At 45.0% G+C, this 27,382-nt stretch overlaps 2 protein-coding genes across 9 annotated transcripts in view; one reads left to right on the top strand and one right to left on the bottom strand.

The window, feature by feature from the left end:
• The window catches only part of SUGCT (succinyl-CoA:glutarate-CoA transferase), a 1,185,368-nt gene that overhangs the window by 1,076,936 nt on the left and 81,050 nt on the right, over window positions 1-27,382 (bottom strand). The gene's annotated exons all lie outside the window — the stretch shown is intronic.
• Window positions 23,173-26,580, top strand: LOC142651849 (uncharacterized). The gene is made up of 2 exons (XM_075827038.1): window positions 23,173-23,367; window positions 23,703-26,580. The coding sequence occupies exon 2, from the start codon at window positions 24,676-24,678 to the stop codon at window positions 26,572-26,574; it is 1,899 nt and encodes a 632-aa protein (XP_075683153.1). The 5' UTR covers window positions 23,173-23,367; window positions 23,703-24,675; the 3' UTR covers window positions 26,575-26,580.

Raw genomic sequence — 27,382 nt, 5'->3', positions numbered from 1 at the left:
AAACTAAAAAAACTCTAGCGACACATTCCCTTTAAGCTTGATGTTTGGCGTAAATTATATCTTTCAGTCATTGGCAGATGTAATTTAATTAAAACGATATGGATGCCCCAATTGTTATATCTTTTACACAATGCACCTATATGGTTACCACAACGCTTTTTCTATAAGGTCAACAGATTGTTTAGATCCCTCATTTGGAATACGTGGCATGCACGCAAAAAGTTGGAAACTCTGCAAAGAGATCAACGGATGAAGGTCTGGCTGTTCCTAATCCTCGATTATACAATTTGGCTTCTCAGCTGCAGCATCTGAAAGGTTGGGATATTGATGAATCAGCGGATTCCGTTAGGCTCTTGCTACAACACTTCTTATGTTCAGATTCCCTGTATGAGGCGCTAGAGGCACATAAATTCCAACGGCATACAAAAAAATATCCGACATTATATTTGATGCACAAAATATAGTGGTGTGTTAGAACTATACAAGGTATTAAAGGATGTACACAATATACAGCTATTTGGGATAGAACTTGGTTATCTCATATGAACACTGACAGATTTTGCTACGTGGAAGAACAAAGGGGTACGTAGAATAGAGCAGTTGTTGGAAAATCAGGAACTGAAGCTATTCTCCTGTATGCAATCTGAATTTGGTCGTCCCCATACTCAATTTTGTAAATATCTTCAGGTGCGTCATGCGTATGGAATGGAGAATAGCAATACTGCTGTCACAGTAACGGACAATGTCCTGATAGGAGTTATTAGCAAGGCCAATCGTACATCTGGTCTTATATCCCTTCTGTACAAAAGCCTTTTTACAAGATTCTTAGCTGGTTTTCCTTCCTTGTTAAGGAGTAAATGGGAAAGAGATCTTGGGCCCATAGAAGAAAGTCAGCGGGGGGATATATTGTTGCGGATTCCTAAATTGTCTATGAATGAAGCACACCATATTTCTCATATATTTCTAATACATTTGTTTTATAGAACACAAGCATTTCTGACTGATATTGGCCTCAGGGATTCCCCCGACTGTCCCAGATGTGGTGGGGAACCTGGCACATTGATACATATGATGTGGCGATGTGGCAATGTGTGCAGCTGTGACAGTTTTGGTCTGAGGTAGTGGACACTATCTCTTCTGTATACCAGGTGTCGGTGGATTTCACGCCGTTTGTATGTGTTTTGGGATACATGGAGGATATGTCTGTTTCTGAACATGTAAACTTAGCGGTTGCTCGTATGTTGTATACGGCTAGGAAGCTTATTGCACAACATTGGGTGGATGATCGACCACCTACGCTATTGGAATTTTGTAGTAAAGTCACGTGGCTAACACGTATGGAAAAATATATCTAGACAGCTAGGAATGCTGAACACATCAATGATAAAATCTGGTCCATGTGGGTGGAGAGACGGGGTCTGAATTTGTCACCTGATGCTGCAGCTGAGATTCATTCTGGAACGTAATAATTTTGTGGACAGTGCGTGTTGTGTCGGGTAAACTGAATGGCAAGGGGGGGGATATTAGTACTTAATATACACTACCGTTCAAAAGTTTGGGGTCACCCAGACAATTTTGTGTTTTCCATGAAAACTCACACTTATATTTATCAAATGAAAATGACTAGAAAATATAGTCAAGACATTGACAAGGTTAGAAATAATGATTTTTATTTGAAATAATAATTTTCTCCTTCAAACTTTGCTCTCGTCAAAGAATGCTCCATTTGTAGCAATTACAGCATTGCAGACCTTTGGCATTCTAGCTGTTAATTTGCTGAGTTAATCGGGAGAAATTTCACCCCATGCTTCCGGAAGGCCCTCCCACAAGTTGGATTGGCTTGATGGGCACTTCTTGCGTACCATACGGTCAAGCTGCTCCCACAACAGCTCTATGGGTTTGAGATCTGGTAACTGCGCTGGCCACTCCATTACAGATAGAATACCAGCTGCCTGCTTCTTCCCTAAATAGTTCTTGCATAATTTGGAGGTGTGCTTTGGGTCATTGTCCTGTTGTAGGATGAAATTGGCTCCAATCAAGCGCTGTCCACAGGGTATGGCATGGCGTTGCAAAATGGAGTGGTATCCTTAATTATTCAAAATCCCTTTTACCTTGTACAAATCTCCCACTTTACCAGCACCAAAGCAACCCCAGACCATCACATTACCTCCACCATGAACTCTTCCAGCATCTTTTCAGTTGTTCTGCGTCTCACAAATGTTCTTCTGTGTGATCCAAAAAACCTCAAACTTTGATTCGTCTGTCCATAACACTTTTTTCCAATCTTCCTCTGTCCAATGTCTGTGTGCTTTTGCTCATATTAATCTTTTCCTTTTATTAGCCAGTCTCAGATATGGCTTTTTCTTCGCCACTCTGCCCTGAAGGCCAGCATCCCGGAGTCGCCTCTGTCACTGTACACGTTGACAATGGCGTTTTGCGGGTACTATTTAATGAAAAGGCGTCTATTTCTCAAACTAGAGACTCTAATGTACTTGTCTTGTTGCTCAGTTGTGCAGCGGGGCCTCCCACTTCTCTTTCTACTCTGGTTAGAGCCTGTTTGTGCTGTCCTCTGAAGGGAGTAGTACACACCGTTGTAGGAAATCTTCAGTTTCTTGGCAATTTCTCGCATGGAATAGCCTTCATTTCTAAGAACAAGAATAGACTGTCGAGTTTCACATGAAAGCTCTCTTTTTCCAGCCATTTTGAGAGTTTAATCGAACCCACAAATGTAATGCTCCAGATTCTCAACTAGCTCAAAGGAAGGTCAGTTTTATAGCTCCTCTAAACAGCAAAACGGTTTACAGCAGTGCTAACATAATTGCACAAGGGTTTTCAAGTGTTTTCTAATCATCCATTAGCCTTCTAACACAGTTAGCAAACACAATGTACCATTAGAACACTGGAGTGATGGTTGCTGGAAATGGGCCTCTATACACCTATGTAGATGTTGCATTAAAAACCAGACGTTTTCAACTAGAATAGTCATTTAATACATTAACAATGTATAGAGTGTATTTCTGATTAATTTAATGTTATCTTCATTGAAAAAAACTGTGCTTTTCTTGCAAAAATAAGGAAATTTCTAAGTGACCCTAAACTTTTGAACGGTAGTGTAGCTATATCGCTATGTGCAGCCACATACACACACATTAACGTTACTGCAGTGTTCTGACAATGAATATACATTACCTCCAGCCAGCCAGTCTATTCAGAATCCTGACACTTCGCTAACACAATCCCGACACTACAGCACAGCAAGCGTAATCTCGCGAGATTACGCTGTAAACTGTAATTTAGAACGAGATTACGCTTGCTGTGCTGTAGTGTCGGGATTGTGTTAGCGAAGTGTCAGGATTCTAAATAGACATCACGTCCTGGCAGGACATTGCAGTAACATTAATGTGTGTGTATGTGGCTGCACATAGAAATTTAGCTATATCGCTATGTGCTGTGTAAATGAATGGGGAGAAGTGTATGACGCTGATTGGTCAGCGTCATACACTCCTCTGTACAACGCCCACTTGGCCAAAAAGTAAAAAACACGCCCAGTTGTCCATTAAGAAAGTCATTAGCATAAAGTTAAAATAAGTCTTAACTCCGTAAAAAATGATCGTTTTACTAAATAAAAAACACTGCTGTAATCTACATTACAGCACCGATCACATCATGTACACAATAGAGCACTTATAATGTGGTGACAGAGCCTCTTTAACCCTGCCTCTGGTCACGGAGACAAGATCGGGACCGGATTGGTTCAGGTCCCGATCATGTGATCGCAGGGACAGTCTGTTACTATAACAAACTGGAAAGTTTGTTGCTATAACAAACTGGAAAGTTTGTTGCTATAACAAACTTTCCCGGGGACCGATTGTGGGTGCTGCCGTCAGTTGTCATGGCAAAACCGGACACCATACAACGGCCTCTGGGTCTGCCATGCACAGAAGCCTATGAGGACCAGCCAGAGGTTATAAATTACAAAAACAAAAAATGCTTTTTTTCATATACAGTGAAGGAAATAAGTATTTGATCCCTTGCTCATTTTGTAAGTTTGCCCACTGTCAAAGACATGAACAGTCTAGAATTTTTAGGCTAGGTTAATTTTACCAGTGAGGGATAGATTATATATTTTAAAAAAAAGAAAATCACATAGTCAAAATTATATATATTTATATGCATTGTGCACAGAGAAATAAGTATTTCATCCCCTACCAACCATTAAGAGTTCAGCCTCCTCCAGACCAGTTACACGCTCCAAATCAACTTGGTGCCTGTATTAAAGACAGCTGTCTTAAATGGTCACCTGTATAAAAGACTCCTGTCCACAGACTCAATTAATCAGTCTGACTCTAACCTCTACAACATGGGCAAGACCAAAGAGCTTTCTAAGGATGTCAGGGACAAGATCATAGACCTGCACAAGGCTGGAATGGGCTACAAAACCATAAGTAAGACGCTGGGTGAGAAGGAGACAACTGTTGGTGCAATAGTAAGAAATCGGAAGACATACAAAATGACTGTCAATCGACATCGATCTGGGGCTCCATGCAAAATCTAAGGGCACAGGACTACTTCACCGCATCAATGGGAGAATGGATGGAGCCATGTACCGTCAAATCCTGAGTGACAACCTCCTTCCCTCCACCAGGACATTAAAAATGGCTCGTGGCAAAATCCGACGGCAGCCCATCATTCTCCACCAAGGCACGCAGTTACGTATTTTGCCGGATTTGTCTCGACATACGCTGGCGCAAAGAGCTGCTCTCAAACCCCTGCTGGAGGTGCTTCGGAATCGGGACATCATCTACAGGTGGGGCTTCCCGTTTGCCCTGATGGTCCGACAGGAGGGCCGTACCTACACTGTGCGATCCCCGGCTGACTTGCCTGTTTTTTTGCGGGACTTGAACCTTCCTCATGTTGCGCTACCGGAGTGGCCCTCGTTGTTATCCTCTGCTGGTGGGGGATCGCGGGGGAGACGCCCGTTCTCTGGGCCCCTGGCTGTGGTGGAGGGTCGCCCTCCGCGTGGACCTCGCAGACGATCTAGGCGCCGACAAGATCGGGACCCTACTCCACCCATGGAATCCGCCCGTTCGGCGTGATGACCCGGACTGCCGCTCCTGGAATTCCTCCTGTTACTTACTGGTGGTCTGATTTCAAGATTACTTGTTGCTCTTGTATTTCCTTCAGATGCCTTCCAATGTCTTCCTCTCTCGTTATTTAAAATGTGTAAATGATGTTAAGCTGTTAATACTTATATTATTGTACGCTAAGGAGTGCGGATAACTCTTATGCGTAGTTGCCACCTTCCCCCTGTAGGTTTTGGACCGAATTTTTGGTCCTCCGTAATTGTGCGCGTAGCTTGTGCGGCAGGGGTTTTTGTACTGCCTTTTTGGTTTGATTTTATGTCTGTGTTTTTTTCTAATGCTCTGTTCTTTACTCCTAGCTTGTTTCCCTCCTCTGCTTCCCTCCTGGCGATCCTGGACTCCGAGCCTTTGTGCGCTACCCGGCATACCTCAGCGAGCCGTTTAGTCTGCATCCATGGCTGACCTTACTATTGCCTCCTTCAACGTGAAGGGGCTGAATGTTCCTGAAAAGCGGGCGCAAATCTTACACCATCTACACAAGCGTAAGGTACACATCGCATGCTTCCAGGAAACACATTTTAAAGAGGGACATACCCCTACTATCAAGCACAAACATTACACTACGTGGCATTTCAGTAATAATCCCCTTTCCAGATCGTGTGGAGTTGCCATAGCCCTCCACAAGTCTCTCCCCCATCAGGTTGTCAATCTTGTTGCGGATCCCGATGCGAGATACCTCATCTTAGTGCTTAATATTGGTGGGAGGGAATTCACGGTGATTAACGCTTATGTTCCTAACCAGGGTCAGGTGCCCTTCATTCTTCATCTTATAGCAACCGCCCTTCCGGTGGTCCGGGGGACTGTGGTGCTGTGTGGAGACTTTAACCTTACTCTGGATCCGACTGTGGATAATTCTACTGGTCGCTCTAGTGTTGCATATGGTGCTATTAGGCGAGCGAAGCGAGCTCTCCTACAACTGCAACTGTGTGATGCATGGCGCATTCAACATCCCGCGGATAAGGATTATAGTTTTTACTCCCATCCGCATGGCACCTACAGTCGCTTGGATTACATTTTCCTTCAGCAACATGCCCTCCCCTGGGTAGCCTCTACGTCCATTGGCAGTATCCTGTGGTCTGACCATGCCCCGGTATATTGCACCTTACATCTCCCCTTCATTACTAAAGGCCCCTGGACTTGGAGACTGAATGAGTCCCTGCTCCTGGATGGGGTGTGCCAGGCTGATTTGCTTCAAACAGTGGAACATTTCACACTTGATCATGCCCAGGATGACACGTCCCCATTGGTTCGGTGGGAAGCCCTTAAATGCGTTCTCAGGGGAGTCCTCATAAAACACGGGGCGCGGCTTAAAAGAGAAAGGGCCCACTCCCTTAAAGTTGCTCTCCAAAAAATTAGCGCTCTTGAACTGGCTCACAAACGTGCGCTGTCTCTTCCGATTTTAAGGGAGTTACAGGTTGCCCGACAAGACGCTAGACGGCTGTTGGACTCTGCCCAGCAGCGCGCTCTCCAAGTCTGTCGCAGTAAATTCTACGAGTTTGGCAATAAGAGCGGACGTATGTTGGCCAGAGCTTTAAAAAATAGAATCGCCCAGTCACACATCCCAAATACTAAGGCTCCTTCTGGCCAAGTTGTTCACACGACCCCAGAGATAGCGGAGTGCTTCCATAGTTTTTTCTCGGATCTTTACAACCTTGACCCTCCCACCTCCGCCCCCTCCCATCAGCCGGACCGGGACTCTTTCCCATCTCCCTTCACACAGTTGTCGGGGGAGATAGCTGAGGAACTTGATATGGATTTCACTTCCTCGGAGCTCCTCATGGTTATAACCGAGCTTCCTGGGGGAAAGAGTCCTGGCCCGGATGGCTACACTGCCAAGTTTTACAAGGTGTTGGCGGACCGGTTGCTACCGCTGTTGTTGTTAGCTTTTAACTCTATTTCCCCGGAGGTCCTGTTTCCTTCTAGCTCCACCTTGGCTCATGTCGTGGTTATCCCTAAGCCGGGTAAGGACCCTCAACTATGATCCAGTTATCGTCCCATCTCCTTGCTCAATGTAGACCTAAAAATTTACGCTAAATTGCTCGCCAATAGATTGAATAAATACCTGCCTGACCTAATCCACCCGGACCAGGTGGGGTTTGTGCCTGGTCGGGAGGCCCGTGACAACACCCTTAAAACTTTCGATATCATTCACCACGCCCAGACTAACCGAATTCCGCTCATGATCCTATCCCTAGATGCTGAAAAGGCGTTTGACAGAATATCGTGGCCTGCCCTTTACCAAACCCTTCGGCATGTGGGAATAGGACCCTCTCTTTTGGGAAAAATTATGGCATTGTATCGCACGCCTTCGGCCCAAATTAAGATAAATGGCTCCCTCTCGGCACCTTTCCCTATTTATAATGGCACACGACAGGGCTGTCCCCTATCCCCCCTGTTGTATGTCCTGGTTATGGAACACCTCATGGCCTCCATTCGGAGCAACACGGATATTAAGGGTATTAATATTGGAGGGAAGGAATACAAGTGCTCAGCATTTGCTGATGACCTATTGATCTATCTCACAGACCCTCATGTCTCTCTTCCTTCACTGATGTCCGAGTTGTCTCGTTTTGGAACATGGTCTAATTTCAAAATTAATTTCTCCAAGTCTGAGGCATTAAATGTTTCTCTTCCAGGCCCGTTAGTATCGCTTCTCCAAAGTAATTTCCCCTTTTCATGGCCCTCCAGAGGTATTACATATTTGGGTGCCCGTATAAGTGGGGATCTTACACAATTGTTTACAAATAATTTTATCCCCCTACTGGCCAAGATTCGAACTGATCTTAATTCCTGGCATAAGACTGAGTTTTCCTGGTTTGGTCGTATCAATATTATTAAGATGTCTCTCCTCCCCCGCTTACTTTATCTCCTGCAGACGATCCCCATCTCTATCCCATCCTCCTATTGGTTGCGGCTTCAGCGATGCTTCGGCTCCTTCATTTGGCCAACTGGTCGTCCACGTTTGAGCCGGGCTCTGCTGACTCGTTCCAGGGGTACGGGTGGGGTTGGTCTGCCGGATCGTCGGCTCTACTATCTGGCGGCAACTCACGCACGGGTTTTAGATTTTTTTCATAACCGTGAATCAAAATTGTGGGTCCGTTTGGCTCAACAACTATGTCCCAGTACCCTATCATCCCTGCCGTGGATCCTGCCCGGGAATAGACCGACTCAAGCCTCCTTTGTTGTTTACCATACCCTCATGGCATTGAGGTCCTTAGGGCCTGGAAGTACGCTTATAGATCCTCTGGGTCCTTTAACTCCTATCACAGATAATCCATACTTTCCTGCTGGTAAAGCTGGTCGCTCCTTCCTAGGCAGGTCATCCACCGACCCCATGTATTTTGCTCAGGTCCTCTCCGCTTCCTCTCTTCTCCCCCTAACCTCCATCTATCCCGATGCCGTGCCCCTCACTCGCCATATTTATGAATATGCCCAGTTAAAACATTTTTATGGAGCAGTTAACCGACGCGCACATCTTCATAGGGTGTTGACGGACTTTGAGCGCCTATGTGTCTCCTCCCAGCCCCCTACCCATACCATATCCACAATATATAAATTACTCCTTTCACAGCGTTCCCAACTACTCCCCTCCTTCTGTGGGGCCTGGGAGAGAGAATTACATACTACATTTACTGACGCACAAGAGGTGTTTCTCCCTCTCACAAAAAGCCTCTATAGCCATTAGAGCCCAGGAAACTAGCTACAAAATTGTCTCTAGATGGTATAGGGTCCCGGCTGCGCTTCATAAATGGTATCCGTCTGTGCCTGACAAATGCTGGCGCTGTGGTGCTGCGGGAGGCTCCATGTCACATGTCTGGTGGAGTTGTCCCTTGTTGAGGAGTTTTTGGGATGCGGTACTTAAATTAATAGTGGAGGTTACTGGAGTATGTGTCCCCAACTCTCCGGAAGCAGCTCTTTTATTCATGTGTTAGGGATCTGCCAGGTACTTCATCTAGGTATACTCCTGGGATTAATCAATCCACACCTGAGGCCAGACCTGTTCGACTGACACCATCTCCCACCAACCAGGGTGGCAGGCTCAGGAGTGGGAGAGCCTATCGCGTCCTGGTCTGTCGGAGTTAGCTCCGCCCCCTGTCCTTTATTACCTGCCCTGTTCTCTCCCTCAGTGCTTGTAATTCTTTTGGATTCCTGGCCCCACTGCTGCTTGCTCCAGCCTGCTTCTGCCGTGCTTCTGCCTTGCTGCAGTTCTGCTTGACCTGCTTTGCTTTGCCCCTGGCTTGCTTCTGTCTCCTTGCCCGCTTGGGTGTACTCACTTCGTCCTGGTCCTGACTGTCCGTTCGCCGCTCCGTTTCCTCGTGGCGTTCCGTGGCTACTGCCCCTTCCCTTGCATGTTCCCTGTTTGTTTTCCTGTGCACTTAGACAGCGTAGGGACCGCCGCCCAGTTGTACCTCGTCGCCTAGGGCGAGTCGTTGCAAGTAGGCAGGGACAGGGCGGTGGGTAGATTAGGGCTCACCTTCCCTTCACCTCCTTCCGGCCATTACATAATTACAAGCCCTTACCTAGTCTACCATTTCTCCTACGCTGACGCTATCATGGACCCCCTTGAGACCCTGGCCCAGCAGATGCAGGGCCTCTCCCTACAGGTCCAGGCCCTGGCCCAAAGGGTCAATCAGGGTGACGCTGCTTTAGTAGTACCCCTCACCTCACCTCTAGAACCCGACCTCAAGTTACCTGACCGGTTCTCAGGGGACCGTAAGACGTTTCTCTCCTTCCGGGAGAGTTGCAGACTGTATTTCCGCCTAAAGCCCCACTCCTCAGGTTCCGAGAACCAGCGGGTGGGTATCATCATATCCCGACTCCAGGAAGGGCCCCAAGAGTGGGCCTTCTCCTTGGCTCCTGACGCCCCTGAACTTTCCTCTGTTGATCGTTTTTTCTCTGCCCTCGGACTCATTTACGACGAGACTGACAGGACTGCCTTAGCCGAGAGTCAGCTGGTGACCTTACGTCAGGGTAGGAGACCGGTTGAGGAATACTGTTCTGATTTTAGGAAGTGGTGCGTAGCTTCTCAGTGGAACGATCCGGCCCTAAGGTGCCAGTTTAGGTTAGGATTATCTGACGCCCTGAAGGATCTGCTGGTTAGCTACCCCTCTTCTGACTCCCTTGACCAGGTTATGGCCCTAGCAGTACGACTTGACCGACGTCTCAGGGAACGTCAGCTAGAACGCTTCAGTGTGCTCCCCTCTGACTTTTCTGCGATCCCCCCCGAGGTCCCGTCTCCTCGCCCCTCCACGGAGGACTCGGAGGTACCTATGCAACTCGGGGCCTCCATGTCCCCTCGACAACGTAGGGAGTTTCGCAGAATGAATGGTCTCTGCTTCTACTGTGGGGACGACAAGCATCTACTGAACACCTGTCCCAGGCGCAAGAATAAGAAGCCGGAAAACTTCCGCGCCTAAGTGATCATCGGGGAGGTCACTTGGGCGCACAGGTATTTCCCGTTAATGTGAAACGCAATAAAATTTTGCTTCCCTTTCAGGTCTCGTTTGCTGGCCGGGCTGCCACGGGCAGTGCTTTCGTGGATTCAGGGTCATCTGCTAATATCATGTCTGCGGAATTTGCTATGTCTCTAAAGATGCCTTGTATTGATTTACCTTATCCTATCCCTGTAGTAGGAATCGACTCAACTCCCCTTGCTAATGGTTATTTTACTCAGCATACTCCTGTTTTTGAACTCCTTGTTGGCTCCATGCATTTGGAGCAGTGCTCTGTACTGGTGATGCAGGGATTATCGTCTGATCTGGTATTAGGTCTTCCCTGGTTGCAGTTGCATAATCCCACGTTTGATTGGAATACTGGGGATCTCACCAAATGGGGTAATGAATGTCTTATGTCATGCCCTTTGGGTTGTGTAATGCCCCTGCTGTCTTCCAGAATTTTATTAATGAAATCCTGAGAGAGTACCTGGGTAATTTTCTTGTTGTGTACCTTGATGACATACTGGTGTTTTCCAAGGACTGGTCCTCCCACGTGGAGCATGTCAGGAAGGTGCTCCAGGTCCTTCGGGAGAATAATCTGTTTGCTAAGACTGAAAAATGTGTCTTTGGGGTACAGGAGATACCATTTTTAGGGCAAATCCTCACTCCTCATGAATTCCGCATGGACCCTGCCAAGGTTCAGGCTGTGGCGGAATGGGTCCAACCTGCCTCCCTTAAGGCGTTACAGTGTTTTTTAGGGTTCGCCAACTATTACAGGAGATTTATTGCCAACTTCTCGGTCGTCGCTAAGCCTCTTACGGACCTTACCCGCAAGGGTGCTGATGTCCTCCATTGGCCCCCTGAGGCCGTCCAGGCCTTTGAGACCCTCAAGAAGTGCTTTATCTCGGCCCCCGTGCTGATTCAGCCCAACCAAGAGGAGCCATTTATTGTGGAGGTTGACGCTTCCGAGGTGGGAGTGGGGGCCGTCTTGTCCCAGGGTACCAGCTCCCTCACCCATCTCCGCCCCTGTGCTTACTTCTCTAGGAAGTTTTCGCCCACGGAGAGTAACTATGATATTGGCAACCGCGAACTTCTAGCCATTAAATGGGCTTTTGAGGAGTGGCGGCACTTCCTGGAGGGGGCCAGACACCAGGTAACGGTCCTTACGGATCACAAGAATCTGGTTTTCCTAGAATCGGCCCGGAGGCTTAATCCTAGACAAGCTCGGTGGGCACTATTCTTTACCAGATTTAATTTCTTGGTTACCTATAGGGCTGGGTCCAAGAATATTAAGGCTGATGCTCTGTCACGTAGTTTCATGGCCAATCCTCCTTCTGAGAAGGATCCTGCTTGTATTTTACCCCCTGGTATAATCGTCTCTGCCACGGATTCTGATTTAGCTTCTGATATCGCGGCTGATCAGGGTGCAGCTCCCGGGAACGTCCCTGGGGACAAACTGTTTGTTCCCCTGCAATACCGGCTGAGGGTACTCAGGGAAAACCATGACTCCGCTCTATCTGGTCATCCTGGCATCTTGGGCACCAAACACCTCATTACCAGAAACTATTGGTGGCCTGGGTTGCCTAAAGACGTTAGGGCTTACGTCGCCGCTTGTGAGGTTTGCGCTAGGTCCAAAACCCCTAGGTCCCGACCTGCAGGCCTACTACGTTCCTTGCCCATTCCCCAGAGACCTTGGACCCATATCTCCATGGATTTTATCACCGATTTGCCTCCATCTCAGGGCAAGTCGGTGGTGTGGGTGGTTGTCGACCGCTTCAGCAAGATGTGCCACTTTGTGCCCCTTAAGAAGCTACCTAACGCCAAGACGTTAGCTTCTTTGTTTGTGAAACACATCCTGCGTCTCCATGGGGCCCCAGTCAATATCGTTTCTGACAGAGGGGTACAATTTGTTTCCTTATTTTGGAGAGCTTTTTGTAAAAAGTTGGAGATTGATCTGTCCTTCTCCTCCGCCTTCCATCCCGAAACTAATGGCCAAACGGAAAGGACCAACCAATCCCTGGAACAATATTTAAGGTGTTTCATCTCTGACTGTCAATTCGATTGGGTCTCATTCCTTCCCCTTGCTGAATTTTCCTTGAATAACCGGGTCAGTAACTCGTCAGGGGTCTCCCCGTTTTTCTGTAATTTCGGGTTTAACCCAAGATTCTCCTCCGTCTCCCCTGGTTGTTCCAATAATCCTGAGGTAGAGGATGTTCATCGGGAACTGTGCACTGTCTGGGCCCAGGTTCAGAAGAACCTAGAGGCGTCCCAGAGCGCACAAAAGATTCAGGCGGATAGTAGACGTTCTGCTAACCCCCGGTTTGTCGTCGGGGATTTGGTCTGGTTGTCGTCCAGGAACTTGCGCCTTAAGGTCCCGTCCAGGAAGTTTGCTCCCCGATTTATTGGACCTTATAAGATCATTGAAGTCCTCAACCCTGTATCCTTCCGTCTGGAGCTCCCCCCATCATTTCGCATACATGACGTCTTCCATGCCTCCCTCCTTAAACGCTGCTCCCCGTCCTGGTCCCCCTCGAGGATACCTCCTGTTCCCGTTCTCACCCCTGAGGGGGTGGAATTCGAGGTGGCCAAGATTATGGACAGTAGGATGGTCCAGGGCTCCCTCCAGTACCTGGTCCATTGGAGAGGATACGGGCCGGAGGAGAGGACTTGGGTACCTGCCCGTGATGTTCACGCTGGGGTATTGATCAGGAGGTTCCACCTTCTCTTCCCCACTAAACCGGGTCCCCTTAGTAAGGGTCCGGTGGCCCCTCATAAAAGGGGGAGTACTGTTAGGGATCTGCCAGGTACTTCATCTAGGTATACTCCTGGGATTAATCAATCCACACCTGAGGCCAGACCTGTTCGACTGACACCATCTCCCACCAACCAGGGTGGCAGGCTCAGGAGTGGGAGAGCCTATCGCGGCCTGGTCTGTCGGAGTTAGCTCCGCCCCCTGTCCTTTATTACCTGCCCTGTTCTCTCCCTCAGTGCTTGTAATTCTTTTGGATTCCTGGCCCCACTGCTGCTTGCTCCAGCCTGCTTCTGCCGTGCTTCTGCCTTGCTGCAGTTCTGCTTGACCTGCTTTGCTTTGCCCCTGGCTTGCTTCTGTCTCCTTGCCCGCTTGGGTGTACTCACTTCGTCCTGGTCCTGACTGTCCGTTCGCCGCTCCGTTTCCTCGTGGCGTTCCGTGGCTACTGCCCCTTCCCTTGCATGTTCCCTGTTTGTTTTCCTGTGCACTTAGACAGCGTAGGGACCGCCGCCCAGTTGTACCTCGTCGCCTAGGGCGAGTCGTTGCAAGTAGGCAGGGACAGGGCGGTGGGTAGATTAGGGCTCACCTTCCCTTCACCTCCTTCCGGCCATTACATAATGTTCCCGATGCCAATACACGTTTATAAAAGCTCCCTAACTAGACATCTTCTTCAGGCGGCAAAATCAGTGATCCCGCGCAGGTGGAAAACGGCCATACCCCCAACATTAGATGAGTGGTTTCGGGAAGTTGCCTTGATACAGCGAATGGAACACTTGGTGGCTCACTCCCCGGAAGCTGTGGTAAAATACACGTCTACATGGTCTCCCTGGATAGTGTTTCTTTCTTCTCCTTCCTATCTCACGGCTGTCACCTGAGTCGGCTTATGCCCCTGTGAAATGTATTATGGCTTTTGCTCGCTGCTGATTTTCATTCATAATACGCCGGAACTGGAGTCCAGGATCCCCTTGTCCTCTCCCCTCCCTCCCTCCCTCCTATCCCTCCCTCTCTTGGGGCCTTTCTCTATACTTTCTCTTCCCCTGTCTAGGGTAATGTGCCTCTTCTTCTCTGTTTGAATTAAGTGGTCTAGTTGTACCTCCTGTTATGCCTCTAGGATTACTCATGCTATTGTTGTACACCGACCATTCTTTTGCATGTTGAGATGTGATGCACATTATTGATTTTCCCTTTGGTGTTTTGTTTGTTTTTGCTTTGGTCCACTGACCTTGTTTGTTTTTTATTTAAGGTGTGGAGGTTTCCCCTCCACTATGTTTTGTAACTTTTGTGTTCTGAAACTCAATAAAAATTTTGAATAATAAAAAAAAAAAAAAATGGCTCGTGGCTGGGTCTTCCAGCACGACAATGACCCGAAACATACAGCCAAGGCAACAAACGAGTGGCTCAAAAAGAAGCACATTAAGTTCATGGAGTAGCCTAGCCAGTCTCCAGACCTTAATCCCATCGAAAACTTATGGAGGGAGCTGAAGATCCGAGTTGCCAAGCGACAGCCTTCAAATCTTAATGATTTACAGATGATCTGCAAAGAGGAATGGGCCAAAATTCCATCTAACATGTGTGCAAACCTCATCATTAACTACAAAAAACGTCTGACTGCTGTGCTTGCCAACAAGGGTTTTGCCACCAAGTATTAAGTCTTGTTTGCCAAAGGGATCAAATACTTATTTCTCTGTGCACAATGCAAATAAATATATATAATTTTGACAATGTGATTATTTTTATTTTTTTTATATAATCTATCTCTCACTGGTAAAATTAACCTAGCCTAAAAATTCTAGACTGTTCATGTCTTTGACAGTGGGCAAACTTACAAAATCAGAAAGGGATCAAATACTTATTTCCTTCACTGTAAGACTTTTATTATAGGAAAAAAATTGAAACGTTAAAAAAAGTACACATATTTGGTATCACTGCGTTCGTAACGACCCAAACTATAAAAATATAATATTTTTCCCGCAAGGTGAACACCGCAAAAAAACAGATTAAAGAACAATGCCGGAATTACTATGTTTTTTGGTCACCACCCCTCTCGAAATATAGAATAAAAAGTGATCAAAAAGTCGCATGTACCCCAAAATAGTACCAATGTAAACTACAACCCGTTCTGCAAAAAAAAAGAGCTTACACAGATTTTTTGAATGAAAAATAAAAAAAAGTTATGGGTCTCAGAATATGGTAACAAAAAAAATAAAATAATTTTACAGAAAAGTGATTTTATTGCACAAACACCACAAAACAAAAAAATATTACATACAAATGGTATCGCCGTAATCGTATCAACCCGCAGAATAAAAGTAAAATGTAATTTATAGCGCATAGTGAACACTGTAAAAAAAATGTGCTTGCTTGGCAAAAAAACAAACAAACAATCGAATAAAAATTGATTGCAAAATCACACGTACCCTAAAATTGTACCAATGAAAAACTACAGATTGTACCGCAACAAATAAGCCCTCACACAGCTCCGGTGGAGAAAAAAATAAAAAAGTTCTGGCTCTCAGAATATAGCAGAAATTGTGCAGGGCGTTCCTAAAGCGGATAAGATTGGGCACCATTTATCAGTGCGACACTGGCCACATATATATGAATTATTATTTATTTACCACATTATTATACCCTCTTATTATGCCCTGATGTACTCTGTCCAGCTTACATACGCCCCCACATTATAAACTGAAATACCAGCAAAACCCCAAACAGAACTATTACCAAGCTAAATCTGCACTCCAAAAGCCAAATGGCGCTCCCTCGCTTCTGAGCCTTACAGCGTGCCCAAACACCAGCTTACGTCCACATATACGACATTTTATACCCGGGAGAACCCGCTCAACATTGTATGAGGTATTTGTCTTCAGTGGTACAAACTGGGCACAACATATTGTGCGTTAAAATGGCATATCAGTGGAAAATTTAAATTTTCACTTTGCACCATCCGCTGCGCATTAACCCCTTTGCGCACCACGACTTAATAGCATGTCGTGGTGCGGGGGGTTATACATGGAGCGGGCTCATGCGCTGACACCCGGAACTAACGGACAGGAACAGCGATCGCGCTCTTACAAGAGCCTGTAAAATGACATTATACTGCAATACATTAGTATTGCAGTGTATTGTACCAGCGATCTAATGATCGCTGGTTCAAGTCCCCTAGGGGGACTAATAACATGTGCAAAAAACAAAAAGTAAATAAAGTTATTATTAATATAGAATATATTTTTTAAGTCCAAAAAAAAAACCCTTTCCTATTTTTCCTCTAAAGTAATGAAAAAAATAAACAAAATTAGTATCACTGCATCCGTAAAAGTCAGAACTATTACAATATACTATTATTTAACTCACATGGTGAACACCGTAAAAATAAAGAATTTAAAACGCCAAAATCTCTATTTTTGGTCACCTTCGATTAAAAAAAGTTTTTTTTAATAAAAAGTGATTTTAAAAAAATGGTACCAATAAAAACTACAGCTCATCCCGCAAAAAATAAGCCCTCACACCACTCAATCGACCAAAAAATAAGAAAAGTTATGGCTCTCGGAATGTGGTGAAAAGTCTTGTTTTTTTTTTTACAAATAGTTTTTACTTTGTAAAAGTAGTAAAATATTTTTTTTTAAAAACTGTATAAAATTGGTATCACCGTAATCGTATTAAGTGTCAGGAAAAATTTAAGTTGTCGTTTTTACCGCACGGTGAAAGCCGTAAAAACGAAACCCAAAAAACAATGGAGGAATCGCAGCTTTTTCCAATTTAAGCCTGCAAAGAATTTTATTTTCAGTTTCCGAGGACATTAAATGATATTTTAAATGGTGTCACTAGAACCTACAACTCCTCCCGCAAACAATAAGCCCTTACACTAAAATGAAAGAGCAAAAAATTGATCAGTCCAACGGTTAATTAATTTCTAATGAAGAAACATTTATGACCACGTTAGGTATTGCCTTACTTGGGAGTAATTGCTTTACAAATGTTGGGGTGCTTTTTCTCCTTTATGAAAATGAAAAAATTCAACAACATTTTTGTGGAAGAAATGTTGATATTCATTTTCACGGCCTAATCCTATTACAGTCTGCCAAAGACCTGTGGGGTCTAAACGCTCACTATACCCCTAAATAGATTCCTTAAGGGGTATAGTTTTCCAAATGGGGTCAGTTTTGGGGTGTTTCCACTATTCTGGTACCTCAGGGGCTTTGCAAATGCGACATGACCCCCAATAACTATTCCAGCTAAATTTGAGCTCCAAAAGCCAAATATTGCACCTACCTTTCTAAATCCTGCGTGGGTCCAACCAGCAGTTTATTTCCCCATATGACATATTTCCGTAATCAGGAGAAATTGCTTTACAATTTTTGGGGTTCTTTTTCTCCTTTATTTATTGTAAAAATTAAACATTTCTATGTTTTTTCAGATTTTCATTTTCACAGTCGAATTCCACTAAATTCAGCAAAAAAAACTGTGGGGTCAAAATGTTAATAAAACACATAGAAAAATTCCTTGAGGGGTGGTTTCCAAAAAGGGATCGCTTTTGCAGAGGCGTAGCTAGGTTCTCCTGCACCCGGGGCAAAGATTCAGATTGGCATCACATCTCGTATCTTCACAGCATAGACAGCATAGCGAGATGTGCAGCAACTGAAACTACGGATACTGGAAGCCTGTGCTAGCATTTCTTCTGCGGTGTTGCTATCAGTGTGTGAAGAGTGGGAGAAGAGGGTTGCATTGACAATCCAACACAATGGGCAGCACTTTGAACACATTTTATAAGTGGTCAGAAACTTGTAAATAACTCATGAAAGAATAAAGTAACGTTAAAACCAAGCACACCATTGTTTTTCTTGTGAAATTCTCGATAAGTTTCATATGTCACATGACCCTCTTCCCATTGAAAAAACTAAAGTTGGATACAAAATGGCCGACTTCAAAATGGCCGCCATGGTCAACACCCAGCTTGAAAAGTTTCCCCCCTCCCATATACAAATGTGCCACAAACAGGAAGTTAATATCACCAACCATTCCCATTTTATTTAGGTGTATCCATATAAATGGCCCACCCTGTATAATGTAATTAACATAAAAATAAATTACAGACCCCAGTCAGAACGCCGTAATGTCCTGGCTCTTCCTAAGCTGCTGCAGGTGTCCCACATACGGGGCGCCTATCAGCAGCGATCAGCTGCTCTTCGGCGCCCCCTCTTCCCTACCACCGGGTTGCGCCCGGGGCACATGCCCCGCCTGCCCCCCCTAGCTACGCCCCTGGCTTTTGGGGGGTTTCCACTGTTTTGGTCCCTTAAGGGGGTAGCAAAATCTGCGTTCCAAAATCCAAATGGCACTCCTTCCCTTCTGAGCTCTGCCGTGGGTCCAAACAGCAGTTTATTACCACATATGGGGTATTGCCGTAATCGGGAGAAATAGCGTTAAAAGTTTTGGAGTGCTTTTTATTCTTTATTACTTGTAAAAATTAATATTTTTTCTGAAAAAAAGTAGATTTTCAATTTCACAGACAAACTCCAATAAATATAGCAAAAGACCTGTGGAGTCAAGATGCTAACTATAGCCCTAGATAAATTCCTTGAGGTGTGTAGTTTTAAAACCGTGTCACTTTTGGAGAGTTTCCACTGTTTTGGCACCACAAGACCTCTTCAAACTTGACATGGTGCCTAAAATATATTTTAAAAAAAGGAGGCCCCAAAATCCTCTAGGTGCCCCTTTGCTTCTGAGGCCTGTGTTTCAGTTAGGGATGCAAAATGCATCGAAACTTCGATACGGTTTCGATACTGTGCATCCCCAAACGGTTCGATACCGTTATTTCATGTATTTCGATACTTAGCTGTGCACAGCTCAGTATTGTAACACATGAATGTATGAGAGCAGGGCTGCGGCTGTGTAATACAGCCAGTGCCCCGCTCCTGAATCCTGACATGTGCGCGCGGTCAGGATGATGCGATGCGGCCGGCGCTGCACTAATGAGCGGCGGTACTGAAGACAGAACATGGCGGGCGCACTGAAAAACACCCCAATGTTTTGTCTTCAGTGCCTGAACCGCCGCTCATTAGTGCAGCGCCGGCCGCATCTCCTCATGCTGACTGAGTACGCACTTCCTGTGAGCCCCGCTGGTGGAGATCAGAGAAACCTCTCATCCCTGCCGCTATTCTCCTGAATGCTGCGATCACAGCGGACTGCAGCATTCAGGAGAAAATGAGAAGGGGGGATGCCCCTTGGATCGCGTCACAGCAGTGGCGTAACTACCGCAGTAGCAGCCGTAGCGACTGCCACGGGGCCCGCTTCCCCCGCCGGCACGGGGCCCCCTCCCATGGCCGGAGGCTCTGCTAGCAGCCGCTATGGCTGCTACAGCGCAACGCCACTGAAGGGGTTGTTTCTACAAAAGACATGCATCCCCTATCCACAGGATTGGTGATACATGTGTGATCACTGGCAGCGATAAGGAGAACGGGGGACCTAAAGTTCCCCCATGACAAACCTCGGACTTCCGGGGTCTGTCTGCAGCTCCATAGAAATGACTTGCGCACCGGTCACGCTTGTGCGCATGCGTGACCAGCGCGGCTTTTATTTTTATTGAACTGTGCAGATGCCGGAAGTCCAAGGTTTGTCATGGAGAACTTCGGGGGACTTTCGGTCCCCAGTTCTCCTTATCACTGCCAGCGATCACACATGTATCCCCTATCCTGTGGATGCATGTCTTTTGTAGGACAAACTATAGGTCGTTTTTTGTTGGGGGCTGCATGGCGTTACCTACAGGGGGGGTTTAGGGCTGTATGGCGTTATCTACAGGGGGGTCTGTCTGGCATTATCTACAGGGGGGTCTGTCTGGCGTTATCTACAGGGGGAGGGCTGTATGGCGTTATCTACAGGGGGAGGGCTGTATGGCATTATCTACAGGGGGAGGGCTGTAAGGCGTTATCTACAGGGGGAGGGCTGTAAGGCGTTATCTACAGGGGGAGGGCTGTATGGCGTTATCTACAGGGGAGGGCTGTATCGCGTTATCTACAGGGGGAGGGCTGTATGGCGTTATCTACAGGGGAGGGCTGTAAGGCGTTATCTACAGGGGGAGGGCTGTAAGGCGTTATCTACAGGGGGAGGGCTGTATGGCGTTATCTACAGGGGGCTGTATGGTGCCATCTATAGGGGGCGCTGTGTGGCGGAATTTATAGGGAGGCACTATCTACAAGGGTGGGTTGAGTGATACCCAGGGGAGGGGGGGCCCCAGTCAAAAGTTTGCTATGGGGCTCAGTCATTCCTAGTTACGCCCCTGCGTCACATGGAATTCCTGTGACGCGATTGAGGGACATACCATATATGGGCAGACAGCCCAGGGTCTATTGAAGGACCCCAGGGCTGTCTGACCAGATTTCCTTTTAGGGCATACCTAACAACTGTCTGTGTACTATCCGTACACAGGCTAATGTACTGGTATATAGCTATATGCCAGTACATTAAACCTTAAAAAATAAAGTAAAAACAAAGTAATGTTAAATTTAAAAAAATACACATACACCTCTTTTACAATAAACATTAAAATAAGTCTCAATACATAAAATATACACACAATCAGTATTGGTGCGGCCGTAACAACCTGCACAACAATTTTTTTGCATCATTTATGATGTGTACGCTGTAAAAAAATAAAATAAAAACTGCTTTCTATCACTTATTAGGCCTCATACACACGACCGTAGCCATGTGCACGGCCATGATTCTCGGGTCGGCTGGCAGCGGACTGTCAGCCGCGAGCCGCCCGCAAATCGCGAGCCATGCACATGGCTGCGGACATTATTTTCAATGAACCAGGACCTCAGAAGACGGCCGTAATAAGACATGTCCGTTCTTTCTGCGGTGCAGGCTCCCGGGCCATGCACGGACCGTAAAAACTAGGTATGAATGGGGCCGCAATTCTCCTGTGGATTATCGGGGGAATGCGGCCGCAAAAGCATGTTCGTGTGCTTGGAGCCTTATTGTGGGGCACGAGGTGTGATGAATTTAACCTCCATGTGCCTCACATTAATAATAATTAACCCCATCATGTACCTTACATATTAACCCATTGTGACTGAGAAACATGATGGGGTTAACTACTATTAATGTGAGGCACGGAGGTTAAATTCATCATCACACCATGCACCTCACATCAGAAAATGTAAGAACTTTTTTTAATTTTTTTATTACGGTTGGCAAAGTATCGAATTGGTATCGAAACCGATACTTCGTTTAGTATTGCGAAGTCCAAATGTTGGTATCGTGACATCCCTAGTTTCAGTCCATTACCACACTAGAGCCACATGTGTGATATTTCTAAAAACTGCAAAATCTTGGCAATAAATATTGAGTTGCGTTTCTGTGGTAAAACCTTCTGTGTTACAGAAAAAAATGTATTACAAATTAATTTGGCAAAAAAAAATTACATTTGTAAATTTCCCTTCTACTTTGCTTTAATTCCTGTGAAACGCCTAAAGGGTTAAGAAACTTTCTGAATGCTGTTCCGAATAATTTGAGGGGTGCAGATTTTAAAATGGGATGATTTATGGGGTCTATCCAGTACATAAGGCCCTCAAAGCCACTTCAGAACTGAATTGGTCCTTGAAAAATAGCCTTTTGAAATTTTCTTGAAAATGTGAGAAATTGCTGCTAAAGTTCTAAGCCTTGTAAAGTCCTAGAAAAATAAAATAATATTCAAAAAACTATGCAAATATAAAGTAGACATAAGGAATATGTGAAATAAAAATACCACACAAACTAGTTTCTATCTGTTTTACAAGCAGATACATTTAAAATGAGAAAAATCATAATTTTGTTACATTTTGTTGTTTTTAACAAATAAGCAATGAATTTATTGACCAAATTTTTTCCACGAACATAAAGTACAACATGTCACGAGATAATAATCTCAGAATCGCTTGGCTAGGCAAAAGCATTCCCAGAGTTATTACCACATAAAATGACATGTCAGATTTGAAAAAAATGGGGCTGTTCCTGAAGATGAGCTCGGTCCTGAAAGGGTTAAATGAATTAATAGAAGTGTAGTCTAATATACCAGCAGATGTGGCGATGCAAAAACCAAATATTTTTGCTTAAAAGTGTTTTTATTGTACAAAAGTAGTAAAACAAAAAATATATATACACATATTTTTCTTTTATTCTGGTTTTTATTCAAGATATATAAAAGAAATACAGCCACATTCACAATGAAGTAACATACAGTTAGGTGAAAGATAATTTCAATATAACAGTGGTCAAATCCAACCAAAACAATATATACAACAAAGGTCCTGTTGAGGAAAAGAAGAGGAGAGATAGAGAGAAAAAAAAAAAAAGCTGAAGGGAGAGGGGGTAAAGGGGAAGAGGTGGGGAGATATGAGGACAAACCTGTTAACAGCATCAAGAAGCACAATCTTTTCTTTTAACCAGTTCAGGACCGGGCTATTTTGCACCTTCAGGACCAGACACTGTTTAGCCATTCTTAGCACGTGTTCGTTAAATGGCTATAAATTTTTTATTTGTTGAGCTAACGATGTGATTTTTGCGACATTTTTTCCGTAGACAATGCAGGTTTCTTTTTTATCGCATTTATACACACCTTTTTTGCTATTTTAGAATTTTTATTCATAAAGTTTGAAAATAAATAGTAAAAAAATAAGCATTTTTACGTTTCAGCTATTTTTTTTTTGGTAATAACATAGTTTTACCATAAAATAGACCTTTTATTTGTGATAGTCATTGTCTACCGTAAATTTTTATATATTACATGTCTATATTAGGGTAATTGGGTCAGCGCTAGTGTGCTGCTCATAGGCGTAATGTTATAGACTGAGATTTGTGACATTATTTTCTATGCAAGTAATTAGTGCTCCAGGTGCCATCTAGTGGCCAGTGTTAGTAATTTCCTCCTTTGTGTAATTTCTTGTTTTCCCCACCCATGAGAAGGTGAAAAGCATTCTGGGAAGAAGAAGGGCAGTCTCTTCTATATCTGCTCAGAGAGAAGACCATTTTGATTCATTCCATCCTTCTCGTCCAAGTATAGTCGGTAAGCAGATAGATGGTTTATATTACTGGCTGTCAGCAGCCACAAGAATACTGTTAGGACAGTATTCACTCTGTTACATGGGACTGTAATATATCAGTTGGTGTAGTTGTGAAGCTCGGCCTAGCCTCATGGTCAGCCATGTATGGTCCTATACTGTATTTGTACTGCCATACACTGTTCATACTGTACTATAACTGTTATCTCTACTGTTTATTTGTATATAGGCTTAATATATGTCAGCCTGTTACCTGTATATGTAGTACATTTATTCAATGTGCCTTGTTCTTATGTATTGCTGTAATCTAATGGCATGTATATTCTTGTTTGTTCCTCAGTTTTACCCTAAGACCAGTTAATAAAGCTACAGACTTTCAACCAGTCTCATTTATTGGCTAGTAGGAAGGTGTTTAGCTGCCTGTCGAGCTCCGATAGACCCCGGGGGTGCGTGAAGTGGGGGCAGGACAGTAAAACGACTGCTGGAATCAAGAAGGAAAAGATTAAGACTACACTGAGGTCTGCTACTGTCTACGCAGTCACCTGCAAACAGGCAACACGGCGATCTCTACGGTCAAACTATGTCACGAAGCCAGACATCTTCTCTCAAGACAAGATCACATGTCAGTTCCTCCAAGGCATAATCTGTTGGCAATGCAGCCGCCATCGCCCGCGCAAAGGCTGAAGCAGCAAAGACACGGGCCACCTTTGCTGAGCAAGAGATGCAACTGAAATTACAACAATAAATACCTATATAGAACCAGACCTAACAATAAACGTTATGGTAAACGTCCACACATATCAAGAAAAACACGTAATAAATACCTATAACTGTATGTGAGGACAGATATTAGCACCCCTAAGGGTAAAATATAAAACCCAGTACAACCAAAGAATATGCAAAAATATATAATCCTTTATTACAATAAATACAAGAACATTTTGGCCATCAAGACCTAAAAACCACAAACAATTAAAATATGCACAGTGGACAACATGAGATTTATTGACAAATGGCATATATACAATAAATCAGAAAATGCCAAACAAGAATCATACTGACAGTCATGCCATAAATGTGTATACTCAAATGAATATATAGCAGAAGCCTGGAGCTGTATCTCCAGAAAGATATGCAAAGACTTAACAGTATAGTATAGACCCTGGTCAAAAAATGACATGCAAAAAAAGCTAAGTAGCCAACACTGAGTAGTCAGTGTGAGTATGTAGGTATAGAAACCAGAAAATCACCTAAAGTCATAATAAGTCCCAGAAGCCATACCAACCAATATATTGCATGCCAGATCAGTGTAAATGAATGTCCACAGCAGGAGCCCCGACGCGCGTTTCGCGGTAGCTTTTTCAAGGGGTACACAACGACAAGCATCCTTGGAAGCAGAGAAAGTGCAACAACAAGCCTCGCTAGACCTGGAAAGGGCGCGCCTGGAAGCGACACTTGCAAAGCTCACCATTGAAAAGGAAGCAGCAGCTGCCATAGCTGAAGCAGAAGTCTTAGAAGCAGCCGCATACCCTGACAGTGAGCACAGCAGACATAGCAATGTGCTAGGCCTAGAACAGGATCCCAAAGATGCACTACAGCGCACTTCAGAATATGTCCTTCAACACTCCATCAGTAACTCTCAGACTGCACAAGAAACAAAAGAGATCATCAGAGAGCCAAGTCAAACACACCAGACCTTGCGTCAGGAAGCTGACCTCAGACCACAGTTCTGCAAGCAAGAGAATGACACAGCTCAAGTCAACTTCCCTGCTCACCAAAGAACCCAACCTCCATTCCAGTATACAGGAAGTTTCTTCACCCCAAAACGGTATGGCACGGGCGAGCCTGAAGCAGAGACTCCTAACAGGTATGACCACACACCACACTCTCACCATGGCAATGTTCCGCCAACCTGTCTCAGTACTAACCAAGCCACAATAGACTTTGCTAAGTTCTTTGCTCAACGTGAGCTGGTCACCAAGGGACTTGTAAAGTTTAGCGATAATCCTGAGAACTCTAGAGCTTGGCGATCCTCTTTACAGAATGTTATCAGAGACTTAGACTTGTCATGCAGAGAAGAGCTAGATCTCCTAGTGAAATGGCTTGGAAATGAATCTGCTGAGCATGCTAAGAGGATCAGGGCCATCAACATAAACTACCCAGAAACAGGTCTTAAGATGATCTGGGACAGACTTGATGAGTGTTATGGCTCGGCAGAGGTGATAGAAAGTGCATTATTCAAAAGAATTGATGACTTCCCTAAAATAGCTAGTAAGGGCTACCAAAAACTTAGGGAACTTAGTGACCTTTTAATGGAACTAGAGGTCGCCAAGGCAGAAGGAGATTTATTGGGACTTGCATTCCTTGACACAGCCAGAGGTGTCAACCCTATAATCCAAAAACTTCCCTACAACCTGCAGGAGAAGTGGGTCACACATGGCTCTAGGTACAAGCAAATTCACAACGTACCATTCCCTCCTTTCAGTGTGTTTGTGGAATTTATTACACAGCAAGCAAGAATTAGGAATGATCCTAGCTTCGATCTTACACTATCCTGTGCCACTCCTTCTGGTTTCAAGCAGCATAAAACACCAGTGGCAGTTCACAAAACTAATGTTTCTCTTAAAGGTTATCCCTACAGGTCTTCAAGCTCCTCTCACCAAGAGGACAGATTCCAGGATCCCAGTAAGCAGTGTCCCCTGCACAAGAAGCCACATTCCCTACTGAAATGCAGAGCCTTCAGGGAGAAGTCCATGGAGGACCGCAATTTCTTGCTCAGAGAAAACAAGATATGCTACAAATGCTGCTTAGCGACATCACATTTCGCCAAGGACTGTAAGGTCAGTGTAAAATGTACAGAATGTGACAGCACAGATCACAACACAGCTTTACACCCTGGGCCACCACCATGGACACATGCAGTAAGTGCCCAGGAGCAGGGCGGAGAGGAAATGAACACTGATACAGAGACACCAGCAGTTACTTCTCAATGTACTGAGGTCTGCAAAGGACTTATAGGTGGCAGGTCCTGTTCAAAAATCTGCCTAGTCAGAGTTTACCCAACAGGCCACAAAGACAAAGCTATTAAAGTCTATGCAATTCTCGATGACCAGAGTAACAAGTCTCTAGCCAGATCTACCTTCTTTGAAATTTTCAAAATTAAAAGGACCCAGCTCTCCCTACTCCCTAAAGACTTGTGCTGGCACTGTTGAGACGGCGGGGAGGAGAGCTACTGGTTACCAAGTCGAGTCTATAGATGGTTACACATCCTTGCCTTTACCAACTATAATTGAGTGTAACCAGATCCCTGATAACAGGTCTGAAATCCCTACAGCGGATGCTGCAAAACACCAACCCCATTTGAGACATATAAGTTATCTCATACCAGAATTAGATCCACAGGCTCAGATAATCCTGCTTCTTGGGAGAGATATTTTACAAGTTCACAAAGCTAGAGATCAAATCAATGGTCCTCACAATGCTCCATATGCCCAGAGACTTGACCTAGGATGGGTGATTATAGGAGATGTTTGTCTAGGAAGTGTGCACAAACCACCCTCAGTTAGCAACATGCTTACTAGCACACTAGAGAATGGACGCCCTTCTCTTTTCCAACAATGTCAAAGCAATTTCCTCATAAAAGAGCTACCTCACAGCATCCATCTGCCCTGTCCCTTCATAGGCAACTCCTATGACAACCATGCTTGTGACAGGGACCAAGACCACTTAGGATGCACAGTCTTCCAGAGAACAAAGGAAGACAATCAGGTGGCAATGTCACATGAGGATAGACTGTTCTTATCAATAATGGAGCAGGAAATAGTCAAAGATAAATCAAATAGCTGGGTTTCACCCCTTCCCTTCAGGTCCAAGAGACAACGCCTGCCTAACAACCGAGAACAAGTCTATAAATGCTTCACTTCCCTTAGACGTAATTTGCAGAGAAAGCCAGATATGAGAGACCACTTCTTTACATTCATGGAAAAAATATTTGAGAATGATCATGCAGAGATAGCTCCT

This window comes from Rhinoderma darwinii, chromosome 5 (assembly GCF_050947455.1).
Source record: "Rhinoderma darwinii isolate aRhiDar2 chromosome 5, aRhiDar2.hap1, whole genome shotgun sequence".
Lineage (NCBI taxonomy): Eukaryota > Metazoa > Chordata > Amphibia > Anura > Rhinodermatidae > Rhinoderma > Rhinoderma darwinii.
The sequence above is the reverse complement of the archived record's forward strand: the minus strand, read 5'-3'. Positions and strand labels throughout refer to the sequence as shown.